This window comes from Trichechus manatus, unplaced genomic scaffold (assembly GCF_000243295.1).
Source record: "Trichechus manatus latirostris isolate Lorelei unplaced genomic scaffold, TriManLat1.0 scaffold00160, whole genome shotgun sequence".
Taxonomy (NCBI): domain Eukaryota; kingdom Metazoa; phylum Chordata; class Mammalia; order Sirenia; family Trichechidae; genus Trichechus; species Trichechus manatus.
The window spans coordinates 938195-964939 of NW_004444096.1; the positions used below are offsets into that span (position 1 = coordinate 938195).

General features: G+C 36.7%; 1 protein-coding gene across 1 annotated transcript in view; it reads right to left on the minus strand.

Moving 5' to 3' along the window:
* The window catches only part of ODAD2 (outer dynein arm docking complex subunit 2), a 232686-nt gene that overhangs the window by 198016 nt on the left and 7925 nt on the right, over positions 1-26745 (minus strand). Inside the window, exons 3-7 of the mRNA XM_004386246.1 lie at positions 18844-19039; positions 18152-18258; positions 17603-17739; positions 14790-14906; positions 1156-1349 (exon numbers count right to left, since the gene is read on the minus strand). Of these exons, the coding sequence (XP_004386303.1) occupies positions 1156-1349; positions 14790-14906; positions 17603-17739; positions 18152-18258; positions 18844-19039 (751 nt within the window). The remainder of the gene's footprint in view (positions 1-1155; positions 1350-14789; positions 14907-17602; positions 17740-18151; positions 18259-18843; positions 19040-26745) is intronic.

Here is a 26745-nt window from a genome sequence, read left to right on the forward strand (position 1 = left end):
TCAAGCTGAAGAAAATCAGAGCAAGTCTACAGGAGCCAAAATAGGACCTTGAGTATATCCCACCTGAAAACAGAGACCGTCTCAAGAATAGATTTGACGTATTGAATACTAATGATTGAAGACCAGACGAGTTGTGAGCTGACATCAAGGACATCACACATGAAGAAAGCAAGAGGTCATTAAAAAGACAGGAAACAAAGAAAAGACCAAAATGGATGTCAGAAGAAACTCTGAAACTTGTTCTTGAGCGTAGATTGACAACATAGATTATGAAAAATAGGCTGAAACTAGTAAGCCTGTTTGATAAATTTTAAAAGTGCACTAGGTGCTTAAGATTGCCTAAGCATTTAAGTCGTTAATCTTTGGCCCTAACTCTTTGCTTTGGCATTTACTTATAAACCCACTGCCATCAAGTCGATTCTGACTCATAGCAACTCATGTATGGAAGTCCTAGAGAAAACTAATTTTGTGTATTTAACACATTTATCAAACCAGTGTCCACTTGACTTAAAACCCATTGCTGTTAAGTCAATTCTGACTCATAGCAATCCTATAGGACAGAGTAGAACTGCCTCATAGAGTTTACAAGGAGCACCCGGTGGATTCAAACCGTCAGTCTTTTGGTTAGCAGCCCAGCTCTTAATTGCTGCACCACCAGGGCTCCACTTTACTTAGGCCTATTCATATTTTTGAGATTCTTGCCCTTTTATAGTACTTATTTAAAGTTCTGTTAATAGAAAAAATATCATCTCTATGAAGGATTTCCTGATTAACTTCACGTAACTTTAATAATCCCAAATTCCACATTACTTACTTAACCAGATCCCACCACTGGTCTTATACTCCCCATGTGATTCCTCCATGTGTTTTATCAATTTTTTCACGTTGTTGGTCCTGATCAATACATGACGGTGAACTGTGTTCTTACTTTTCCTTCACACTACTCCAAATATAAACCCTGCTGATGTCAAATCTTTCATTTTGGAATATAAAGATGGGTAAAAAGGAGTCAACTTGTACCATGGAGGACAGTGTAATATATACTGTATATTTTTCTACTATGAAATAAAATTACATGAAAAATTAGGCAAACATATGCTTTCTGAGGATTTAACTTGATGTATGAGAAAATCCATCACGCAAATGCATACATACTCTTTTAAATCAACAGTGCTCTTCCAATTTAAACTTGGCTCTAATCTCTTGCCAATTGGGTTCCTCACAAAATTAATTGGGTTCATCTGCAGTGTACTCTTTTCTGCGTCAGCTTTAGTGGTTACTTCTTCCTTCTTGGGTGCCTCATCAGGCTGAAACGTTTCTTTCTGCTGTTCTTCATTGAATGTATTCCCCTTTATTAAAAAAAAAATTAAGAATAATTTTTACAATGATATTATCACTTCTGAATTATCTTATTGTATCCAAAAATTAATGCTGATGATACACTGGGAAAAGAAGTCTCACATGTGTGTGTAACTTGTGCTGCTTTGTGACACCAAAGTTGAATAATGGCAACTTCAGGGCCGAGGCCTGCCTCTATTTGAACTAACACTAATGTGGCAAACAGTAACGTGATGTTCCAAAATTCATACCTCTGCTGCAGCAGACACAGATACAATAGCAGGGCTGAACTACTCATACCTCACAACACTAGAAAAAACTTAAAAATCAAACTCTATATTGACCAGGATACATCATGTTCAAATTGCTGAAAATGAAGGATAAGGAGAAAATGCTGAAGACAGACAGAGATAAAAGACATACAGAGAAAGAAACAAAAGCATTAAAAGGAACTTCTTGTCAGAAATGATGCAAGCCAGAAGAAAAAGGAGTAATATCTTCAAAGTACTGAAAGAAAGAAAAAAAAACTGTTAACCCAAACTTCTATACCCAGACCAAGAAAACCTAAAAAATTTAAAATGAAGACAAAATAAAGACTTTCACAAATGAACAAAAGCTGAGAGAATTCACTGCCAGAAGACTGTGCTATAAGATATGTTAAAGGAAGTTCTGCAGCCAGAAGGAATATCATATTAGACAGAAACATGGATCTACACAAGGGAATTAAAAACTGCAAAAATGGTAAAAATGAAAATAAACATAAAATACTTTTTGTATTATTTTTAATCATTCTAACATATAACTGACTACCTAAAGCAAAAATGGTAACATTTTGAGGGGTTTATAACACATAAAAGTAAAATGTATGTCAATAATAGCACAAAGGATAGAGTAGACACACTGCAAGTATATTTTCATAAGATTCTTAAACAATTTGTGAAATGGTATAATATTAATTAAAGGAAGACATGATACCACTAAGCCAGCAGGGTTTTCATGATAAATTAGAAATATATAAGTCTTAGAGCAACCACTAAAAACTTCTGAAAAGAAGTATAACTGATAAACTAATAGCATAAATAAAATGGAATCATTCTTAAAAGCTCAATTAACGCAAGAAGGGCAGAAAAGGAAGGGAAAAGAACAAAGAACAGAGGGAAACAACAAACAGAAAACAACCAGGAATGTGGTAAATTTAAACCCAATTATATCAGTAGTTACATTAAATGGAAATGCTTTAACACTCTTAATTAAAAAAGAAATTGTCAGACTGGATGAAAAAGGGAGACCCAACTATCTGTGGTCTAAAATAAACCACTTTATATATATAAAGATATAAATTCATTAGGAGTAAAAGACTAGAGATAAATATTCCATGTAAACGATAATCAAAAGAAAATAGTAGTGGCTACATTAAAATAAGCAGGACCCCTGGTGGTGCAGTGGTTAAGAGCTCAGGCTGCTAACCAAAAGGTCAACAGTTCAAATCCACAAGCTGCTCCCTGGAAACCCTATGAGGCAGTTATACTCTGTCCTACAGGGTCACGATGAGTCAGAATCAACTCGACGGCAACAGGTATATTAAAATCAGACAAACTAAACTTCAAAACAAGGAATATTATCAGGGATAAACAGGGGCATACAAAATGACAAAGAGTCAATATATAATCTTAAATGCATATGCAACCAACAACAGAACTTCAAAATACATGAAGCAAAAACAAATAGAACTGCAAGGAAAAGTAGATAAATCTACAAAACTGCTCACTCAATAATTAATAAAATAAGCAGGCAAAAAATCAATAATTATATAGAAGACCTGAGCAGCATCATCAATCAACTTGCATTAAGTGACATTTACAGAACAATTCACCCAACAACAGCAGAATATATATTCTTCTCAAATGCACAAGGAATAGTCACCAAAATAGATCATATTCTGGGCCATAAAACAAAGTTCAACAAATTTAAAAGAACTAAAATCATACAAAATATATTTTATCAACACAATGGAATTAAACTAGAAAATCAGTAACAGAAAGAGATCTGGAAAATTCCCAAATATACTGAATGAATGAAAACACAACATATCAAAATCTATGAGACTCAGTTTATGCAGTGCTTAGAGGGAAATGTGCCACATTAAATCTTACAGTAGAAAACAATAAAGGTCTCAAATCAATTATCTAAGCTTCCAACTTAAAGTATTAAATAAGAGAAGCAAAGTAAATCCAAAGGAAATCACAAAGAGCAGAAATAAAATAAAATAGAAAGCAGACAAACAATAGAGAAAATCAATGCATCAATAGCTGCTGCTTTGAAAAGAATAATAAAATTGATATATCTCTAGCTAGACTGCTCAGAAAAAAAAAAGAAAGAAGACATAAATAACCAATATTAGTAATTAAAGAAAGGTCATCACAACAGATCCTACAGACAGTAAATGATAATAATGGAATGTTTTACTTTATATCAGTAAGTTAGATAAGGTAGAAGAAATGTGTAACTTCTTTGAAAAACACAAACTTCCAAAGCTCACACAAGAAGAAAGAAAAATTTGAATAGTTCTATATAAATTAAATGAAATTAAATTCTCAATTTAAAAACCTTCCAACAAAGAAAGTTCCATGTGCAGATGGCTTCACTGGCAAATTCTACCAAACATTTAAGAAAGAAATAATACCAATCCTACACAAATAATTCCAGAAAGAAGAAAAGGAGTGAACACTTCCCAACTGATTTTAAGGACACCTTACCCAGATACCAAAACCAGACAAAGACATTATAACCACTAACCAATATCCTTCATGAACACAGATGCAAAAATCCTCAGCAAGATGTTATCCAATTGCATCCAGCAAAGTATAAACAGGATAAGACATCACAACCAAGTGGAGTTTATCCCAAAATACACCATTAGTTCAATATTTGAAAATCAATATAATCACCATATCAACAAAATAAAGAAGAAAAACGATATGATCATCTCAAAAGATTCAGTAAAATCACCACCTCCCAGCAGTAATGAGCCCCCTTCCCATGATTTAACTGGAGGCCACATGGGAAGCAGTAACAAGGTCCTTCCCCTCTCCCAACCACAGTAGCGTCAGCAGAGGCCTAGTGGGAAGACTAAACTTCTAGCCCTGCCCAGAAGTAATTAGGCACCCTGCCCCACTAGGGTTGTCAATGGAGACTGGGTGGGAAATTTGGACTTTCACTCCCACCTGGCAGTAACAAAGCAGAACCCCCATGCTCCACTAGTGAATTGTCAAGAGGTCTGCTAAAACAAAAGATTTAAATAAAATCCAGACTTCCACAACATAATGCTAAAAATGTCCAAGACACAATCAAAAATCACATATCATACCAAGAACCAGGAAGATCACAACTTAAATGAGAAAAATATGATGAAGAGATGCTTATACCAAGATGAAACAGATGATAATACACTCTGACAAGATCTTAAAGCAGCCATCATAAAAATTCTCCAATGAGCAATTATGAACACTTGAAACAAATGAAAAAATAGAAAGTATCAGCAAAGAAACAGAAGACATAAACAAGAAACAAACAAATTTTGGAACTGAAATTTACACACCAAAATAAAAACTCACCAAATAGACTCAACAGTGGGATGGAGAGGGTAGAGAAAAGAATTTATGGACTTGAAAATAGAACAATATAAATTACTCAAACTGACAAAGAAAGAGAAAATAGACTGAAAAAAAATGAACAGAGCATCAGGATATATAGGACCATCACAAAAGATCTAACATTTCATCAGAGTACAAGAAGGAGAGGAGAAAGGAATGGGACTGAAAAAGTATTCTAAGAAATAATGGCTGAAATTTTCCCAAATTTGGCCAAAGACATACAGCTAAGATTCAAGGAGCTGAGCAAACTCCAAATAGGACAGACCCAAAGAAATCCGTTACAAGACACAACATAATCCAACTTCAGAAAACTAACGACAAGGAAAACAAAATTTTTTTTAGGCTTTAAAAAACAGAAATTTATTTTCTCACAGTTTAGGAGGCTAGAAGTCTGAATTCAGGATGCCAGCTCTAGGGGAAGGCTGTCTCTCCATCTGCTCTGCGGGAAAGGCCCTTGTATCTTTCCAGCTTCTGTCCCTTGGTTCCTTGGTGATCTTCATGTGGCCTGGCATCTGTTTTGCCCCATCTCTGTTTGCTTCTCTATTCCGAATCTACTCATTTTATATCTTGAAGGTGACTGGTTTAAGAGATACCCTACACTGATATGGCCTCATTAACAAACCCTATTCCCAAACGGGATTACATCCACAAGAATAGGGATTAGAGTTTATAACACATTTTTTTTTGGAAGAAAATCCAATCCGTAACATTCCACCACCTGACCCCCCCAAAATTCATGTCCTTCCCATATGCAAAACACATTCATCCCATCACATCATCCCAAAAGTCTTAAATCAACTCCAAGTCCAAAATCTCATCTTCTGAACCATCTAAATCAAATACGGGTGAGACTCTAGGTGTATTCTATCCTGGGGCAAAATTTCTCTTCATCTGTGAACCTGCAGAATCTAGAATACAAGTTATCTGCTTCCAAAATACAATGGTGGAACAGGCACAAGGTAGACATTTCCATAACAAATGGGAGAAACTGGAGGGAAAGAAGGGATAGTGGGCACAAAGCAAGTCCAAAACCCAGCAGAACAAATTACATTATGTCTCAAGGCTTGAAAATAATCCTCTGTTCCTGATAAGGAAAATTTTCGAAAGCAGAAAAGACAAGCAATACTTTCCCTGTAAGAAAATCACAATTAAAATAACAGTGATTTCTCATCAGGAACCATGAAGGCCAGAAGGAAGTGGCACAACATATTTCAAGTGCTAAAGGTAAAGAACTGTCAAGCCGGTATACTATATCCAGTAAAAATATCCATCAGGTATGAAACGGAAATTGAGACATTCTCAGATGAAGGAAAACTAACAGAATTTTTCACCAATGTATCTATGCTAAAAGAATGGCTAAAGGAAGTTTCTGAAACAGGAAGAATATGATAAAAGAAGAAAACTTGGAACATCAGAAAGAAAAGAATAGAAAAAGCAAAACTATAGGTAAATACAATAAAATTTCCTTCTGTTGAGTTTTCTATATCAAGTTTGACAATTGAAGCAAAAAATTATAACACTGTCAGATATAGTCAGCAACGTATGTAGAGGAAATATTTAAGACAACAGTAAATGGGGAAAGGTGAGGGATGTAAAGGGAGGCAAGGTTTTTACATTTCACTGAAACTAGTAAAATGCTGAATGAATAGATTGTGATAAATTATGTATGCACAGTGTAATCGTGAGAGTAACCACTGAAACATCTATACAAAAAGATACACTGGAAAACACTGAAGATAAATAAAAACGCAAGTCTAAGAAATGTTCAAGTAACCTACAGAAAAGCAATGAAAAAAAATCTGAAAAAATGAAAAACAGAAGGAACAAACAAAACTAAAATGCCCACTTAAGCCCTAACACGTCAATAATTATATTAAATAAAGATGATCTAACTACACCAATTAAACAACACAGTGATTTTGAAAAATGACCCAACTATACAGAAACTCATGTCAAATATAGTAATATAGGTAGTTTAAAAGTAAAATGGTGGAAAAAGATGTATCAGGGAAACAATCAAGAGAAAGCAATGTGGCTTTATTAATATGAGAGAAAACAGACTTCGGAATAAGGAAAATTACCAGGGACAGAGAGGAGCACTACATAATAATAATATCAATCCACCAAAGAAGATATAACCCGATGCCATCGAATCAATTCCGATTCATAGCAACCCTACAGGACAGAGTACAACTGCCCCACAGGGTTTCCAAGGCTCTAAATCTTTACGGAAGATTTACACTGTCACATCTTTCTCCTGCAGAGTGGCTGGTGTGTTCAAACCACTGACCTTTTGGTTAGCAGCTAAGCACTTTAACCACTGCTCAACCAGGGCTCCTGAAAAGTCTCCAAATACTTGTAAACTAGACAACATACTTCTAAATAATAACCAGCCAAGTGCTTAACCACTGTGCCACCAGGGCTAGCAATCCTAAATGCATATGCAAGAAACAGCAGACCTGCCGAAACATACTAAAAGGAGAAATAGATAAATCTACAATCATACTTGAATACTTCAACACCTATCACTCAATAACTGATTAAAAAAAATCAGCGACGATGCAGAAGAATTCAACAACACTATCAGCCAACATGATCCAATTCATATGTACAGAACACTCAACAACAGCAGAATATACATTCTGTTCAAACACCCAAAGAACATATACCAAGATAAACCATATCCTGGGTCACAGAATAACCCTCAACAAATTTAAAAGAATTAAAATCATTCAGAGTGTATTCTCTGACCAAAATAGCATCAAACCAAAAATCAATTAATAAAAACGTAACAGGAAAGTCTCCAATCCAAAAACCAAACCCACTGCTGTCAAGTCAATTCCGACTCATAGCCACTCTATAGGACAAAGTAGAACTGTCCCATAGAGTTTCCAAGGTTGTAAATCTTTGTGGAAGCAGACTGCCACATCTTTCTCCTGCAGAGTGGCTGGTGGGTTCAAACCACCAACATTTTGGTTAGCAGCTGCGCACTTTAACCACTGCTCAACCAGGGCTCCTGAAAAGTCTCCAAATACATGTAAACTAAACAACATACTTCTAAATAAGATATAGGTCAAGAGGAAGCTTCAAGGGAAATTTAAAAAAATACACTGAACTGAAAGAAAATAAAAATGCAACATATCAAAATTTGTGCTAGGCAGCAAAAGCAGTTAAGTGAGGAAAAATTATAACATTAAGTGCTTAAATTAGAAAAGAGAAAAAGTCTCAAATCAATAACCTAAGCTACCACCTTAAGAAACAAGTATTTTTAAAAAAGCGGTATAAAGCCAAAATAAGCAGAGGGAAGTAAAAATAGACACATCTACACAAGATGTCAACCATTATGGTGAGAACAAGTAAAATGAAGACTGCCTTATATCTTACCATTGTCCTGTCCCCAGTGAGATGCACCAGGAGATTAATGCATCCCCTGAATTTCCTTGTCCAAAATACAAATAGCTTCTCTATAGCCAAAAGGAGGTTGAAGAGAACTCATTTGACAATGCAAGTATTTTTAGTATGTAGCTCCTTGTTTTATATGTTCTAAGAAAATTACTATGCACATCTGAAATCACAATTTCTTTAGTACAAATATGACTATATTAAATTAAATGTACGATAAAATTTTAAAAACTAGAAAAAACAAGAGAAAATGAAACCCAAAGCAAACGGAACAAAGGAAATATTTAATATCAAAGTGAAGTAGAGAATAAAAGAGAAAAATCAACAAAACCAAAAGCTGGTGCTTTGAGAAGATTGATAAACCTGATAAATCTCTATCCAGATGGATCAAGAAAAATAAAACACAAATGATCAATACTAGGAATGAAAGAGGTAACAAAGCTACAGACTTTACAGGCATTAAAAAGTTATTTTGATAATAATATGAACAAATTATGCCAGTATCTTTGACAGCTTAGAGAAAATAGACAAATTCCTTGTAAGACACAATTTATCAAAGCTCACTCAAGACGAAATAGATAACCTGCATAGCCCTATGCCTTAGGCATCCAGTGCTGCTATTACAGAAATACCATAAGTGGATGGCTTTAACAAAGAGAAATTTATTTTCTCACAGTCTAGTAGGCTACAAGTTCAAACTCAGAGAATCAGCTCCAGGAGAAGGCTTTCTTTCTCTGTCAGCTCTGGAGGAAGGTCCTCATTGTCATCAATCTTCTCCCCGACTAGGAGCATCTCTGTGCAGAAGCCTTGGGTTCAAAGGACGTGCTATACTCCCAGCACTGCTTTCTTGTTGGTATGAGGTCCCCCAACTCTCTGCTTGTTTCCCCTTCCTTTTATCTCTTGTAAGATAAAAGGTGGTGCAGGCCACACCCCAGGGAAACTCCCTTTACATTGGATTAGGGATGTGACCTCAGTAAGAGTGTTATACAGTCCCACCCTAATCTTCTTTAACATAAAATTACAATCACAAAATGGAGGACAACCACATAATACTTTGAATCACAGCCCAGCCGAATTGATACACATATTTTTTGGGGGACATAATTCAATCCATGACACACTATATTAAAGAAACTAGAACTACCTGATAGGAATTCAAATCTCTAATATTCAGAGATATCCAAGAGTTGAAGGAAAAGCAGACAAAATGAGGAAAAAATAGACAAATTCATAAAAAAGGCAGACAAACTCATGGAAAATACAGACAAAAAAGGGAAGAAATCAGGAAAATAATACAGGGAAAAAATGCCAACATAAATTCCCAACTAGATATCATACAAAAACAACAATTAGAAATCCAAATGATAAACGACAAGATTTCAGAAATGGACAGTGTCATAGAAGGGCTGAGGAGCAGGCTTGAAACACTGGAAGACAGGATCGGCGAAATTGAAGACAAACACTTGTATACAACTTTGTTCAAGGAAAAATCAGAAAAAAGAACAAAAAAAGTGAAGAAACCCTGAGAATTATGTGGGATACAAACAAAAGCAAAAAACTGTGAGTGATCAGAGTTCCAGAACAGGGTGAGAAAACGAAAAACACAGATAGGATCATTGAAGAATTGCTGATATAAAACTTCCCTAATATCATGAAAGATGAAAAGCTGACTATCTAAGAAGCTCAATGAACCCCACACAGGATAGACCCGAAAAGAAATTCACCAAGGCATATCATAATGACACTCGCAAAAACCAAAGACAAACAAAGAATTCTGAGAGCAGCTTGAGAAAAATGAAAAGTCACATACAGAGGGGAAAAAATAAGACTAAGCTCTGATTACTTGGCAGTAACTCTGCAGACAAGAAGGCAATGGGATGACATATATAAAACCTTGAAAGAAAAATACTGCCAACCAAGAATAACATATCCTGCAAAAACTCTCATTCAAATATGATGGTGAAATTAGGACATTTCTAGATAAACAGAAATTAAGGGAATATGTAAAAATCAAACCAAACTTACAAGAATTATTAAAGGGAGTCCTTTGGTTTGAGAACAAACAACATCAGACCACCGCCTGAATCTAGGACATAAGATCGTACCAGCTGGATACCAACCCAGGAAATGAACTCTCAAGGACTATGCAGAGCCAAACAAATTACCAAAGGGAACCAGAGAGTTAATCTGTAAATGCCAACAACATTGGAACAATAAAAGAGGGAATAAACAGTGTAGGCATAGAACTTTCTAATGGAGAAGAAGGCAAGATGATACCAAGTAATAATAGACTGGTTCAAACCCAGGAAGATGAGGGTAGATTTCAAGGTAACCACAAAGAAAGTTAACAAACCTACTCATCAAGATAAAGAATAAAATCATAAAAAAACATACCAAACCCGTTGCCATCAAGTTGATTCTGACTCATAGCAACCCCACAGGACAGAGTGGAACTGCCCCACAGAGTTTCCAAGGAGCGCCTGGTGGATTCAAACTGCCAACCTTTTGGTTAGCAGCCATAGCTCTTAACCACTACACCAAAAACAAAAGAAATGAAAAAAAAAAATCCACAAACAAAAGGAATTCAGCACAGGAGAGTAAGAGGAACAAAGAAATTGTCAGTACCACAAAAAAAAGCACTACAAAAAGACAGCAATAAACACACCTATCAGTAATTACACTGAATGTAAATGGCCTAAATGCATGAATAAAGAGACAGAGTTACAGAATGGATTAAAAAACTGGATCTATCAATATGCTGTCTACAAGAGACACACCTTAGAAACAAAGACATAAATTTATTAAAAATCAAAAGATGGAAAAAAAAATTGAGCAAACAGCCACCAAAAATGAGCAGGAGTGGCAATACTAATCTCACATCAAATAGACTTTAAAACAAAATCCACCATAAAAGACAAAGAAGAGCACTATATCATGATTAAACGGATGATCCATCATGAAGACATACCCATAATAAATACCTACGCACTCAATGACACGGCTCCAAAATACATAAAACAAACTTTTAACAGCACTGAAAAGAGAAATTGACAGTTCCACTATAATAGCAGGAGACTTCAACCCACCACTCTCAGTAAAGGACAGAACATCAAGAAAGAAACTCAGCAAAGATACAGAAGATCTAAAGGCCACAATCAGCCAACTTGAACTCACAGACATATATAGAACACTCCATCCAACTGCTGCAAAGTGCACATTATTTTCCAACGTATATGGAACATTCTCCAGAATAGACCACATCTTAGGCCGTAGAGCAACCCTCAATGAAATCCAAAACACTGAGATAATACAAAGTATCTTCTCTGATCACAACGCATCAAAGTAGAAATTAACAACAGGAAGAGCAAGGAAAAAAAATCAATTACATGGAAACTAAATAATGGTCTGCTTACAAACCACTGGGTAATAGAAGAAATCAAAGACGGAATCAAAAAATTCCTAGAATCAAATGAGAATGAAAACACATCATACCAAAACCTTTGGGACACAGCAAAGGCAGTGGACAGAGGACAATCTATAGCAACAGATGCACACATCAAAAAAGAAGAAAGGACAAAATCAAAACATTAGCTACACAACTCGAACAAATAGAAAGAGAACAGCAAAAGAAGCCTACAGCCACCGGAAGAAAGGAAATAATAAAGATCAGAGCAGAAATAAATGAAACAGAGAACAGAAAAACAACAGAAAGAATCAACAAAACCAAAAGTTGGTTCTTTGAAAAGATCAACAAAATCGACAAACCACTGGCCAGACTGACAAAAGAAAAACAAGAGGAGGACGCAAATAACCCAAATAAGACATGAAATGGGGGACATTACAACAGACCCAACAGAAATAAGAAGGATAACAGAGCATTATGAAAAACTATACTCCAATAAATTTGAAAATCTAGAGGAAACAGACAAATTTCTAGAAATACCCTACCTACTCAAACTATCACAAATTGATATTGAAAGTCTGAACAGATCCATAACAAGAGAAGAGATTTGAAAGGTAATAAAAAAAACTCCCAACAAAAAATTTTTTAGCAAATCAAACCCAACAATATATAAAAAACAATGTAATACACACAAGCAAGTGAGGTTTGTCCCACAAATATAAGGTTGGTTTATCATTAAAAAATAAGTGTAATTTGCCATATTAACAAACTAAAAAGGAAAATCCACATGATCATCTCAACAGGTACAGAAAATTCAAAATCCATTCATAATAAAAATTCTCAGCAAACTAGGAATAGAAGGGAACTTCATCAACCTTATAAATGGAATCTCTGTAAAACCTAGTTAACATCATACTTAAAAATGAGAGAATGAAAGCTTTCTCCTTAAGATCAGGAACAAGCGAAGGGTGTCTGTTTCTCATCATCTTTATTCAATTTTGTACTGGAGGTTCTAGCCTGTGCACTAAGAATAGAAAAAGGAAATGAAAGGCATTGAGATTGGAAAGGAAGAAGTAAAATGATCTTTATTCAGAGACAATATGATCATCTACCTATATAGAAAACTCTGGAATATACAAATGAGCTATTAGAACTAAAAAGTTAATTTCACAAGGTTTCAGGATATAAAATCAATATACAAATTTAACTACAACAGGATCAACTTTGGTGAACGGAAGGACAACACACAATTCAGGGAAGTCAGCACAACTGGACCAAGGCAAAAGCAAAGCAGTTTCCTAGACACATCCAAACAGTTTGAGGGACAGAGTAGCTGGGGCTGGGGCCTGGGGACCACAGTTTCAGGGAACATCTACGTCAACTGGCATAACATGGTTCATTAAGAAAATGTTCTACATTCCGCTTTGGTGAGTGGCGTCTGGTGTATTACGAGTGGCCATCTAAGATATATCAACTGGTCCCATCCTGCCTGGAGCAAGGAGAATGAAGAAAACCAAAGACACAAGGAAAATATGAGCCCAAAGGACTAAAGGACCACGTGAACCAGAGACTCCACCAGCCTGAGACCAGAAGACCTAGATGGTGCCCGGCTACCACCAATGACGGCCCTGACAGGGAACACGACAAAGAGCATAATGTAGGACAGAACTCAAATTCACATGAAAAGACCAGACTTAATGGTCTGACAGAGACTGGAGGAACCCCCAAAACTGTGGCCCCCAGATGCACTGTTAATCCAGAACTGAAACCATTCCCAAAGCCCACTCTTCAGACAAAGTTTAGACACGACTCTAAAACAAAAAATAATACGTGTGAGAAGCGTGCTTCTTAGTTCAATCAGCTCTATGAGAGCAAATGGGCAGCTGCTGTCCAAAAGCAGGATGAGAAGGCAGGATGGGACAGGAACTGGACGAATGGACACAGAGAACCCGGGTTGGAAAGGGGGAGCGTGCTGTCACATTGTGGGGATTGCAACTAATGTCACAAAACAATATGTGTATACATTTTTGAATGAGAAAAGAGAGGAAAATCCAAAACAAACAAGTCACACAGAAAAAAAAAAGCCTTTAAAATTCTAAGTAAAGCTGATTTTCAAACTATCATTCTGGAAACAACCAATGAGAAAGAAGTATATTTTCAATCTTGCTGACTCTCAATTCTTTTCCTCCCATATACATCTTAAACTCAGGAAGCTCCACCAAAATGACAGAGTGTACCAAAAAAAGGGAAAACTGGGATCCAGGAAAAGGGATCCAACAATAGGCAACAAAAAGAATTTACAAGATGATGACAAAGAGAGGTGGCAGGACAAGAGCGGCGTCTAGCAAGAGAACGGGGGACTCCCGAGGGGCAGGGCCAGGAGAAAATAGCCCTGATAACTTAGCTGATGTGGGAACTTGTGCACATGCCAGAGTCTTGGGAATCAGCCTGGAGTTAATTTTAGCTGAAGTGTTTCACCTGAGTATTACCTGCATCTCCTTTTTCTACCATCATCAGCTTTAACTAAAATTTTATTTAACAAAATACGTTATCAACTGATTTCTACATCCAGCACTATTTCAAAAACCATAGAAAATACAAAAGTAGTACAGTTCTTATCCACATGCAGATCACACACATATTAGTGACAACCCAACTAGGTAGTAATTTTTTTTTTCAGAAAAGAAAAAAATAATCAAAACATCTAAGCTGTATTAACAGACTGGGCCCTCTGTTCTTAGTGTTATTAATTCAAAAAGGAAAGATAAAAAAGTCCTATTCAGGAAACAATTTGAAAATATACCTATCACCTAAAGAAAATCAGAGAAATTCTTGAAGTACTCTGTTCACAGTATTTATTTTATATTATATTGTGAAAAACACTAATATTTAAAAGCTGTGTCCAAAATTGTACTCTCCAATTTTTTATATTTATAAAGATGCAGTTAAGTAATACAATCTTAGGAAAGTTCAAAAGAAACTATACAACTTACCTGTTTGGCCATATTCTTTGAAAATGTTGCTGATTTTTCTCTCAAAATCGTGATAAGGTCTTTATAAATTTTACCTTTTCTCTCATAATTAATTTCTGTCGCATCATCTGTTTTGCCCTTTGGGGGAAAAATGTTCTGTGTTATTATTAATGTAATAGCAATATAAGAACCTGATCAGTACATCACAACCTAAGCCTACATACTGTTTTCTAAAGGGTACGGGTGGTGGTCTTTATACATGAAATGTAGAAGCCAAGCCTACGTTCCCCCTTAAGTGAACACTGTCTCTCCACTCACTCATTGATCCAGCGTCTACTGAGTACCTGCCATGTGCGTGGAGGGCACTCTGCCGTCCGGCAGAGCAGTGACAGCTTCCTTTCCTCTGCAGTCCTCCACTGTGAAAACACATTATGACATCAAGGGCCTTAATGACGAGGTCATAAAAGGCCTCAAGATTAGAATGTCCCCTAGGGAAAGGCTGAGTGTCTGTCACACTCTGCTCTTGTTCTGTACGTAGCACGGTTGCGGTAGGCTTATTTTCTAGGGTTGTGATCTCCAGTAACCATCTGCCCCTGCACCAGCCCTCTGTCTCTGTCCCCCTTCCTTCTCTCTCTGTCCTGTCTTCATCTTCTTTCTCCCTACCCCTATTTTTCTCCTGGAACAGATTACATGTATATATATTATGTACTGTGTTATAAATGTTGTTGTAATTATTTAGTAGTTTTATGTTCGTCTTTCATTTTTAACGCTGAACGGAATACTTAGATGTTTTCATATCAAATAAAATCCTGTGTACACATACACACACACACATATACACACCATACACACACGTGTTTGTTTGACAAACAAAGATGTTTTGTCCTACTCTAGAAAACCATTCCTTCTTTAATTCTCCTATTTCCTTATTAAAGAGTTCAGTTTTCTAAAATATCGAAGTAAACAGAAAAAATCAGATTTGGGTCATGTACCTTATCTCTGCAGAAATAAGTTAAGTTGGATGCTTATTAAAGCACCAGAAAAGACATGTGAGAGAGAAGAGATGCTGATGAGGGACCCGTAAAGTGGCAGCAGCATTTAGATACCAACCCAGGCAAAGGTGCACCAACTCTGCCAGCAGTCCCCCGTGACAGCTGGGTCCCCATTAAGGATCTAGGTCCTCCCTGTAAAGCATGCATGGGAGTCCCAAATTTACACTGAGGATGGGATGTTGCAGAGGACACAGCTGAGTATGGCACCTTCCACCAAGGTTCAGTGAACAGGTGTGAGACCAACAAGTTTTTTAATCCAGAGAATTCAGAAGGCTATGTGCTGTTTCTCTCTTGGCTCAAAACCCACCCATCCATACTCTGCTTTGTGATACTCAGGGCTGGGATTATTTCTCTGTATTTCTCCTTTGCCAGGTTAGGTTAGCTTCGGCCAACAAGAAGCGAAAAGAAGACTGAAAGCTGCAGGAAGGGGCACGCTCCTTCCTGTTCACACACCATCCCCGTTACCGTCACCCCAGCAACGGCCCCTCACCTCCGGCAGTGGCAGTTGCTTCCAGTAGCAACAGTTGATTCTAATTTCCAGCGCTTTTTTTTTTTTTTCCCACAGTCCTGGGATCCTGAACTAGGCTCATCACATCCCCTCGGAAATACCATTATCAGCTGACGAGTGCTCCATCTTCAAATGTCTGGGCCCAACTCTGCCAGCTTTACAAGGATCCTCCTCTGAACTCCTGAGGTACCAGCACAATTATGGCGGCACCGTGGGGCCAGCTCTGTGAGGCCCTCTTCTGAACTCCTGAAGTACCAGCACAATTATGGCGGCACCGTGGGGCCAGCTCTGTGGGGCCCTCCTCTGAGCTCCTGAGGTACCAGCACAATTATGGTGGCACCATGGGGCCAGCTCTGTGGGGTCCTCCTCTGAGCTCCTACGGGACCAGCACTGTCCGGAAGTGCCCCCTCCCCAGAGGTCTGGGTCCCAGCTTCGTGGGGCACTTCCTCCAAGCTTCTCATAACCCGCCCTCCTTCCCTTGGTCCCCCCAACAGTTAGGGTGGAAGCTGCAATTATTATTCCTGTATTTCAATGCCCCCTTCTTGCATTTTCGCTCCTTCAGTCTCTGAGTAACTACTCATTGAAATGATTATGTAAAAGAGGTTTAAGTTATAAAGTAGAATGAGTCACTTTGAAGCCCATTTCTTAAAAGACTGACTTAATGACCTGGCAATGGTGAACAGCGACGCTAATTCTGAGACCATTTTAGACATGTCCAGAAAATGCATAGCAAAGGGATCTGCTCCAATCTCACAGAACAATGTTTCATACTCTGCAGTCACATGGATATAATCCTTGAGACATACCAGCATCAATTATAGACACCAGCTAAGGTCTAAAAGGAGCCCTGGTGGCGCAAGTGTTCAACACTCAGCTGCTAACCAAAAGTCAGCAGTTCAAGTCCACCAGCTGCTCCATGGGAGAACGATGTGGCGGTCTGCTTCTGTAAAGATTTCGGCCTCAGAAACCCTATGGGGCAGTTCTACCCTGTCCTATTGGGCCGCTATGAGTCGGAATTGACTGGATGACAACAGGCCTGGTTTGGTTTGGTTTGGTCTGGTCTGTCTGGTCAGCTAAGGTCGGTTAAGAGCTTAGCTGCTAACCAAAATGCTGGCAGTTGGAATCCACCAGCTGCTCCTTCAAAACCCTATGGGGCAGCTCTATTCTGTCTTATAGGGCCACTAGGAGTCAGAATACTTGATGGCAACAGGTTTGATTTTTTTGGTTTAAGGTCCAAATTCAACTGGTTTCAGATTAAAAAAAAAAATACTTACACCATTTAAAAACACTCCTTCTGTACTACAAGTAATGCACAAAGCCTCAACATCGTGTGGTTTCACCAGCACATAACACATTTCCCCATGAATCTGTCTCCAAGGTGGGGCTCGACATCCATTTGAAAACTCGTAGTCTGAAATCAATCATCAGTCAATTAATAGGGGTGCCTTAATCCAGAGTTTTACAAAATGTGTTCGCTTTAAAAAATAAATATGATTGAAATTTTAAGTTTTCACTTTTTTAAATATTCAATTCTAATGCAGCCATAGAAGCATTTTGAAAATTATGAAAATGTATACAATACGGGAGTCCCTGGGTGGCACCAACAGTTAAGCACTTGACGACTAGCTGAAAGGTTGGTGGTTCGAACCCACCCAGAGGCGCCTCAGGAGACAGGTCTGGCAATTTGCTTCTGAAAGGTCACAGCCTTGAGACCCCTACAGAGCAGTTCTACTCCACACACGGGATTGTTAAGTACAAATCGAGTCGACAGCAACTGACAACAAACAACATACAACATGAAATGAATCTGAAAAGATACAAACCTGAGGTATATTCGATAGATTCCAAGACTGTCTGTTCTCCTTTTCCTGAGTAACGCTGCAGCAGTTCCACATCATTCTTAATGGCTGATGGATTTAAACGTATTTCTCTGAAATAAATGTTTAAAAAATAAGTTTAAATGCTTTAAAACAGAATCTACAGAAAAGACATAAAAATACTGCGTTACATCGGGGCGTATATTTTGAAATTAAAATTGCAGTGTATTTTAGCCTTGTTATAATCTTGTAACAGCATTGGTAAAACTTCAAGGAATTTGTGATTTACATCTGATGTAACATTAAATATATTCCATTAAATATTCATTTCATTGCTTAATTATAAGTATTTTAATTCTCTCAAGAAAATGAACACATTCTGGACTGTACAAGCTCTGCATTTGCATGATAATTTAATAATTTATGTAACATTCTTAAGAGTCTTCGAAAATAACAAGGCCACTTAACGTCTTCAGAATTAGATGAAACCTCACTGGAATGTTTTGGCGATGTTAACTGTAAATTTTAATTTTTAAAATTTATAACCATCCAATAAAACTAAAATTTTGTTCCAGTAAAATTTAATGTTAAATCAACAGCAACAGCTTCCATATTTTATTTTTCATGCATTTTCTCTAAAATGCTGAAAGCAATTTTCATAACTAATTTTTAGAAGTTTCCCTTTCAAAAAGACTCACAATGAAATATGTTTTAGTGAATAATTGAGCAGGTGCATATCCATCTGCTGAATCAGCATGGCGATGTTGGTCTTGATCTCATGCTCTGGATCATCATCTTTGATAATTTTATCAAGAATCCTTAATGCAGATGAGTCTTCTCTTTTTGTTGTACTATAATCCGAGCCCAGAATTTTTACTACAGGGTCTCTGTTAGCTGACAATAAATAAATAAATAAAAATTATTCTTTTGGCTTCTTTTAAACAAAGACTAACAAACCCTTTAAAACTCACTCAAATGTGTTACCTTCATTAAGCTTTCTCTGATCGACCCAACTAGGATTAATCTCTATCCTGAGATGCTACCGTACTTAGTAATTTTCTTATAGCTTTTGAGATGTTTCATAATTACCTTTTTTTATAATATCATCTATATATGTCCTCTAACAGGACAAAGGATAAGATTTGTTCATTTTTTTATTGAAGCTGGGGCAGTGTTCAGAACAAGCATTCAATAAATACATGAGGAATTGAGTTGAAGATAAAGAAATACTGGTTTCTTTAGAAAAATCATCACTAGAACTGTGTGTGTGTGTATGTGTATGTGTACAAGTGCTTGGCATTCATAAATGCTTTCTTCCTAAGATGGTACGCTTCTCTCAGCCTATAGATCTACTACCAGACTTTTCCTCCTGTTCAAACTGCTTTCATTTTCAATGCCTTTTGATGTTAGTTAGAAAAACAAATCTAACCAGTATTTACATACATATCAAAATTACAGCGAGAAGCTCAAATACCAACTTAACGATCAACGCTGACATAAGATGTGTAAGTTGACCCGAAATGTGTTAAAAACAGAATTTGGTAAAGGGATAGTACGGTTGAAAAGGAGGGAGAAAGTGGCAAAACTCTGTTTAGAAAGGAGCAATTCAAGTAAAAGATGAAAAAATAGATTTGCGCTGGGACAGGGAGAGGGAAAATGCCTTTGAGACTATTTAGAAAGCTTGCCTCAATCTAAATGAAGAAAGTGTAGCGATGGCATTAACTCTCCAGCAGGAAATGGGTTATGACACCAGAAAACAGCATAAAAGCCTGAGAGCTGAGGAAAGGACTGCATGTGGGAAGAACAAGAGAACATCTATTTATTTAGCATCTCAACTTATCCACCTTATGGCTTTCACCTCATAAAGATTTATTCTGGGGAAAGAAATAAACCTGACTACCATATTGCTATGTAACATGAAATTTGGACCAACAACGAGAGATACAGCAGTCTATGTGTTAAGTCTATATATTAAGCTGAATTTAATGAAAAACCATGCATCCACTATTTTACTGAATTCATCTTTTACTGTCAAGATTCCATCCCTCCTCAATAAAGTAACTTTCATAGACAGATAGCCTAAAATATGGAATAGTAGGATAGAGATTTAATTTAAAAAAAAAAAAAAACAGCCTGCTGGAACATCTAGAAAGAAGATCAATAATACCATAGAGGACCTGAACAGCACTATAAACCAACAAGGCATAACAGACACATGTAAAATATTCCATCCAACAAGGGTATAATACACTTTATTCTCCGTACACACGGTTCATTCTCCAGGACAGACCCTATGCTAGGTCACAAAATAAGTCTCAACAAATTTTTTTATTTAATTCATCTTTTATTCTTTTTCGGCAAAGATCAGATAATGTGAGCAAAACTATATTGCTCACTATAACTACACACATTTTTTTGCTTTGTACAAATTGTAAACATATTAAAGTGGATAAAATTATTGGCTAAAGACATATTGCAGAACTCTGAAATATACTTTTCTGAGTCAGGACAAAAGCAAGCTTACAAAACTTCCATTAGACCATCATCATATAGCAAACTAAATTAGTATATGCGGCTTTTAAATTAACATCTTCCATTTTTGAAGGACTTCAAGTTTAGGCTACAGCTAAAATGATGTTTATCTGAAGTCTTACGAAAAAACAGAAGCCAGCCATACAAATCTTGTTTATAACCATATTGGCTATTTAAATTTTTTTAAAACAGTAATAAAAATTAAAAATAAATCTATAATCAAGAAAACTCTACTCAGCACATTGTTTAGGAAAAAAAAGCTACCAATGTTATTTTAGAATGCTTTCGATGTAGATGGAAATTACAGTACCTAAGTTTTATAATATCTTGTTTATATTACTTTAGAATGCTTGAATTTTTAAGTAACAGATTACTTCAAAATAAAGCCAAGACATCTACTATTTTACCATTGCATTCTTTTATAAATTTCAGACCCCAGAAACATTCAAATTAAAGATTACAAAACAGGCAGCCTTCAGAATATATTTTGTTTGGCAGGCAGAATGCTTTTGAAACTTTTGAATCAGGATGCCTTAAGGCAAGCCTTACTTGTGCTGGTTTACCACAGTCCCTGCTAGAGTCACACATTTGTTCCCTGACAACCCATTTTAAATATTACAAACACAATGTCTACTTACAAAAAGTACTTACGGAAGAAAAAAAATCAAATATTATAAACTTGATGATATATCTTACTAGTTTGGGAAAAACAGATCAAACCAAAAAGGGCTCATTTTCACAGACAATACTTCCTTACATAACAAATGATCAGATACATTTGTATATATGGGTACTATCTTCATAGAAAGAATACTGTTGTGAGTCACCTGAAATTGGTGCTAGATAAATCACTCAACCCTAAAACTACTGCATACTGATTTTACTATACACATCTTGACTCCCAGACAGTGGCTTTTAACTTTATTCATACATGTTATATAAGCATTCTCAAATATTTGTGTTAAAGGGAAGGTGATATTAATAAACCTAACAAAATAACAAGTAACAAAGATTTTCTGCTAATCCTAGAAAATGAAGCAAAAACAATGAGAGCTTGTAAGGTAAATTGGAAAAGAAAAATTAAGTAAATGTGACCAAACTTGGGCCCTTTAACGTTGCTACTCCCTCAACGTGTACAAGGTAGAGAAAAGACTGCAAGGAAAGCATACCAGCTACCTAGTGACAGGAAAACACAGAGAGAATACAAAGATGTAGTCCTGAAGATGACTAAAAGATGATGGTACTAATTTCAGAGTTTAAGAAACAGCAAGGAATAAATAATAAATTAGAAAGATACAGTCATCTGTTGGGTTTTTGTTTGTTTTCTTAAGTTACATACAAATATAAAGCTAATCTCTAACTCTTTACAGGTTTTAAACTGATAGAGAACATCTGGTTGCCTTCAAATTTGTCTCATTTCTTTCAACTCAACAGCTGATTCCCATCTGAATAAATATTTAAAAATTCTTAATTATTAAAACAAGTTTCTTAAACTGCACCTTGATGGGGTTAAATAAAAAGTTTCATGGCATTAGTTCCATCAATACCAACGTTACAGTGATCAAGTTCACTTACAAGCACTAGTTGTATCTGCTATCACCACCCTCCACATATTGCAATGATAAACAGACTGAGTCAATTCACTTCTTCAAGCAAAGTTACACGAAATAGTTAAAGCTTTTAGTAACATGAAAGATAATTAAAATTTATTCCAACACAGAACAGAGTGTCCAAGGTCTTATTTCAATGAAAATATCAGTGAGTAGGGTACTATCTTGGTCTATGAATGATTTCTCCACAATGGATTTTACAATTTTAAAAATACCAATCAGGGGATATTGTTTATGTCTGACACATTTCTGAAAACCTGTTAGTAGCTTCGCCATAAAGCTCACGGAAGGTAGTTGTGTTTCTCAGGAACATTTGGAACAATCCAGCAGTTGGTATGAATACTCAGATGGGCATACTGTTCTAAAACATTTAATTGCACAACATTTTGTAAACTAGCTGCAATTTTCAGTAGCTGTGTTCATTAGCCGTGTAACAGAATTGTAATGTTCTCCTAAGCCATATGCACGTCTCATATATACAAGTATTAATAGTTTTTTTGAATATTCTTCACCAACTACAACAGGTGGAGAATCTGCCTGTATTACTTCTACTGGTATTGCTAAAATGTGAGATAGTGCTCTTAGCTTTTGAGGCTGAAGCAGCTCGGCTTCTTGTGTCCCCTGTCTCTTCAGCTTCTGCTTCCTATGGCCTCTTCGCCCTCGGGCCTCACGCCCGCATCTGCCCTGCTGGGGCAAGTGTTCCAAAGTTCAGTAGCTCCACTGGCAAGTGCCCAGAGGCACCCCACTCCGCCAGGAAGCCTTCTGCGCACAGACACGCAGCTCCCTCGCTCCATGGGTCGGCAAGCCTAGCTCCACCGATAAGTGCCCAGAGGCACCCCACTCTGCCAGGAAGCCTCCTGCTCACAGGCATTCAGCTCTCTCGCTCCGTGGGTCGGCTCCAGCACCATCTTTCACCCACCTCCTGGTTCTACTGCTGTTGGTTCTCTGCTGCTGCTGCTTCTCTGCTGCTGTAGGTTCTCTGCTGCTGCTGGTCCTCTGTCACTGCCGCGCGTCTATCCATTCCCAGTTTTAAAACCGCTTCCACATTTTAGGCATCTGTTAGAGCAGCACCCCACTCTCTCGGTACCAAATTCTGTCTTAGTCATCTAGTGCTGCTACAACAGAAATACCACAAGTGGATGGTTTTAATGAAGAGAAGTTTATTTCCTCATAGTCAAAGTAGGCTAAAAGCCCAAATTCAGGGCACCAGCTCCAGGGGAAGGCTTTTTCTCTCTGTCGGCCTTCTTCTCTTCAGTGTTCCCCCAGACTAGAAGCTTCTCTGCGTAGGGACCCCGGTCCAAAGGATGTGCTCTGCTCCTGGCACTGCTTTCTTGATGGTATGAGGTCCCCCTCAATAAATTTTTTTTAAAGATTGAAATCATACAAAGTATCTTCTCGGACCACAATGGAATGAAATTAGAAATCATTAACAGAGGAAAACTGGTAATTACACACACAAATATGTGGAAATTAAACATCACACTATTAAACAACCAATGAGTCAAAGAAGAAATCAAAAGGGAAATCTGAAAATACTTAGCAATGAATGAAAGAGAAAGCACAGCATACCTAAACTTACGGGACACAGTGAAGGCAGAGCTTAGAGGGAAATTTACAGCAGTAAACATTTACATTAAAAAAAAAAGAAGAAAGAACTCAAATTAACAACCTAACTTTACAACTTGAGGAACTACAAAGAGAAAAGCAAACTAAACCCAAAGTTACCAGAAGGAAAGATCAAAGCAGAAATAAATAAAATAGAGACTAGAAAAAACAACAGAGAGGATCAACTAAACCAGAAGTAGGTTCTTGGAAAAGATCGATAAAATTGACAAAACTTTACTTAGACTGACAAAGAAAAAAAAGAAAGAAGATGCAAATAACTAAAATCACAAATGAAAGTGAGGACATTACTACCAACCCTACAGAAATAAAAGGGATTATAAGGGGATATTATGAAGAATAGTATGCCAATACACTGGATAATCTAGATGAAATGGACAAATTCTGAAACACATAAACTACCTAAATTAACTCAAGAAAACATAGAAAATCTTGACAGAACCATAACAAGAGATTGAATTAACAATCAAAAGCCTTCCAACAAAGAAAAGTTTTGGACCTAATGGCTTCACTGGGGGATTCTACACACGTTTAAAGAAGAATTAACATCAATCCTTCTAAAAAAACTTCCAAAAAGAATGGAAGAGGTGGGAATACTACTTAACTCCTTCTACAAAGTCAGCACTACCCTAATACCAAAGCCAGACAAAGACATTACACAAAAAGAAAACTACAGACTGATATCCCTTATGAATATAGATGCAAAAAAGCTCAACAAAAACACTGGCAAACTGAATTCAACAGCATATTAAAAAGATTATACACCATGACCACTTGGAATTTATTCCAGGAATGCAAGGGAGGTTCAACATAAGAAAATCATTACAGAACAAAGGAAAAGAAACATATGATTATCTCAACAGATGAAAAAAGGCATTTGACAAAATACAACACACTTTCATGATTTAAAAAAACTCATCAAATGAGGATTAGAAGGGAAATGCCTCAATGTGATAAAGGGCATTTATGAAAAACCCAGAAGTAACATCATACTCAATAGGGAAAGACTAAAAGCTTTCGACCTAAGATCAGGAACAAGACAGGATGCCTGCTTTCATCACTGCTATTCAATACTGTACTAGAAGTTCTAGCCAAAGCAATTAGGCAAGAAAAAGAAATCAAAGGTATTCATATTGAAAAGGAAGAAGAAAAACTATTCTATTTGCAGATGACATGATCCTATATACAGATAACCCAAAAGAATATACAAGAACGCTACTAGAGTTAGTAAGTGAATCAGCAAAGTTGCAGAGTACAAGATCAACATACAAACATCAGTTGAGTTCCTATACACTAAAAATAAACAATCTGAAAAAGAAATTAATAAAACAATTACATTTACAATCGCACCTAAAAGAATAAAATACCTACAAATAAATTTAACCAGGGAGATGAAACACTTGTTCACTGAAAAGCACGAAACATTGCTGAAAGAAATTAAAGAGGATCTAAATAAACAGAAAGACATCTGTGCTTACGGACTGGAAGACTTAATATTGTGAAGATGTCAATACCACCAAAAGTGACCTATAGGTTTAATGCAATCCCTACCAAAATTCCAACAGCTTTTTTGGCAAAAATGGAACGCTGATTCTCAAATACATATGGCAATTCAAGGAGTCACAACTAGCCAAAGCAATCCTGAAAAAGGAGAACAAAGTAGTACTGGTATAAGGATAGACATATAGATCAATGGAATAAATTGAGAGCCCCCCAAAAAACTCATATAATCTATGGTCAGTTGATTTTCGACAAGGGTACCAAGTCCATTCAATAGGGAAAGAACAGTCTCTTCAATAAATGGTGCAGGACAGCTGGATTTCCACATGCAGAAGAATGGAGTTGGACCCATACCTTACACTATATACAAAAATAACTGAAAATGGATCAATGATCTAAATATAAGAGCTAAAACCACAAAACTCTTAAAAGAAAACTTAGGTGTAACGCTTTGGGACCTAGTTTTCAACAATGAATTCATAGATATGATAGCAGAAGCATGAGCAAAAAAAGACAAAATAGATAAACTGGACTCATCAAAATTAAAAACTTTTGAACATCAAAGGACTTTATCAACAAAGTGAAGAGATGGCTCACAGAATGGGAGAAAATGTTTGGGAACAATACATCTGATAAGGGTTTAATATTCAGAATATATAAAGAACTCCTAGAACTTAACTATAAAAAGACAAACCATCTAATCAAAAACGGGCAAAAGATTTGAATAGACATTTCACCACAGAAGAAATACAAATGGCCAATACGCCCATGAAAAGATGTTCAAAGTCATTAATCATTAGAAAAATGCGTATCAAACCACAGTGGGATACCTCGTAACACCCACTAGGGTGACTAACACAAGAAAAACAGAAAACAGTAACTGTTGGCAAGAATGTGGAGAAACTGAAACCCCCATCCATTGCTGCCGGGAATGGAAAACAGTGCAGCCCCAGTGGAGAACAACTGGCAATTCCTCCAAGAGTGAAGCATGGGATTACCATATGCGCCAGTAACTCCAGTCCTAGGTATAAACCCAAAAGAACTGAAACGAACTCAGATACTTACGCACCAATGTTCGCTGAGCATTAGTCACAATAGCCGAAAGGTGGAAACAACCCAAGCGTCTATCGGCAAATGAATAAACCAAATGTGGTCTATCCATACAATGGAATATTACTCAGCCATACAGAGAAATGAAGTTCTAACACATGCTTCAACATGGATGAACCGGAAAACATCGTGCTAAGCAAAATAAGTTAGACACAAAGGACAAATACTGTCTGATCCCACTTACGTGAAATACTTAGAACAGGCAGACGCAGAAAGACAGAAGTT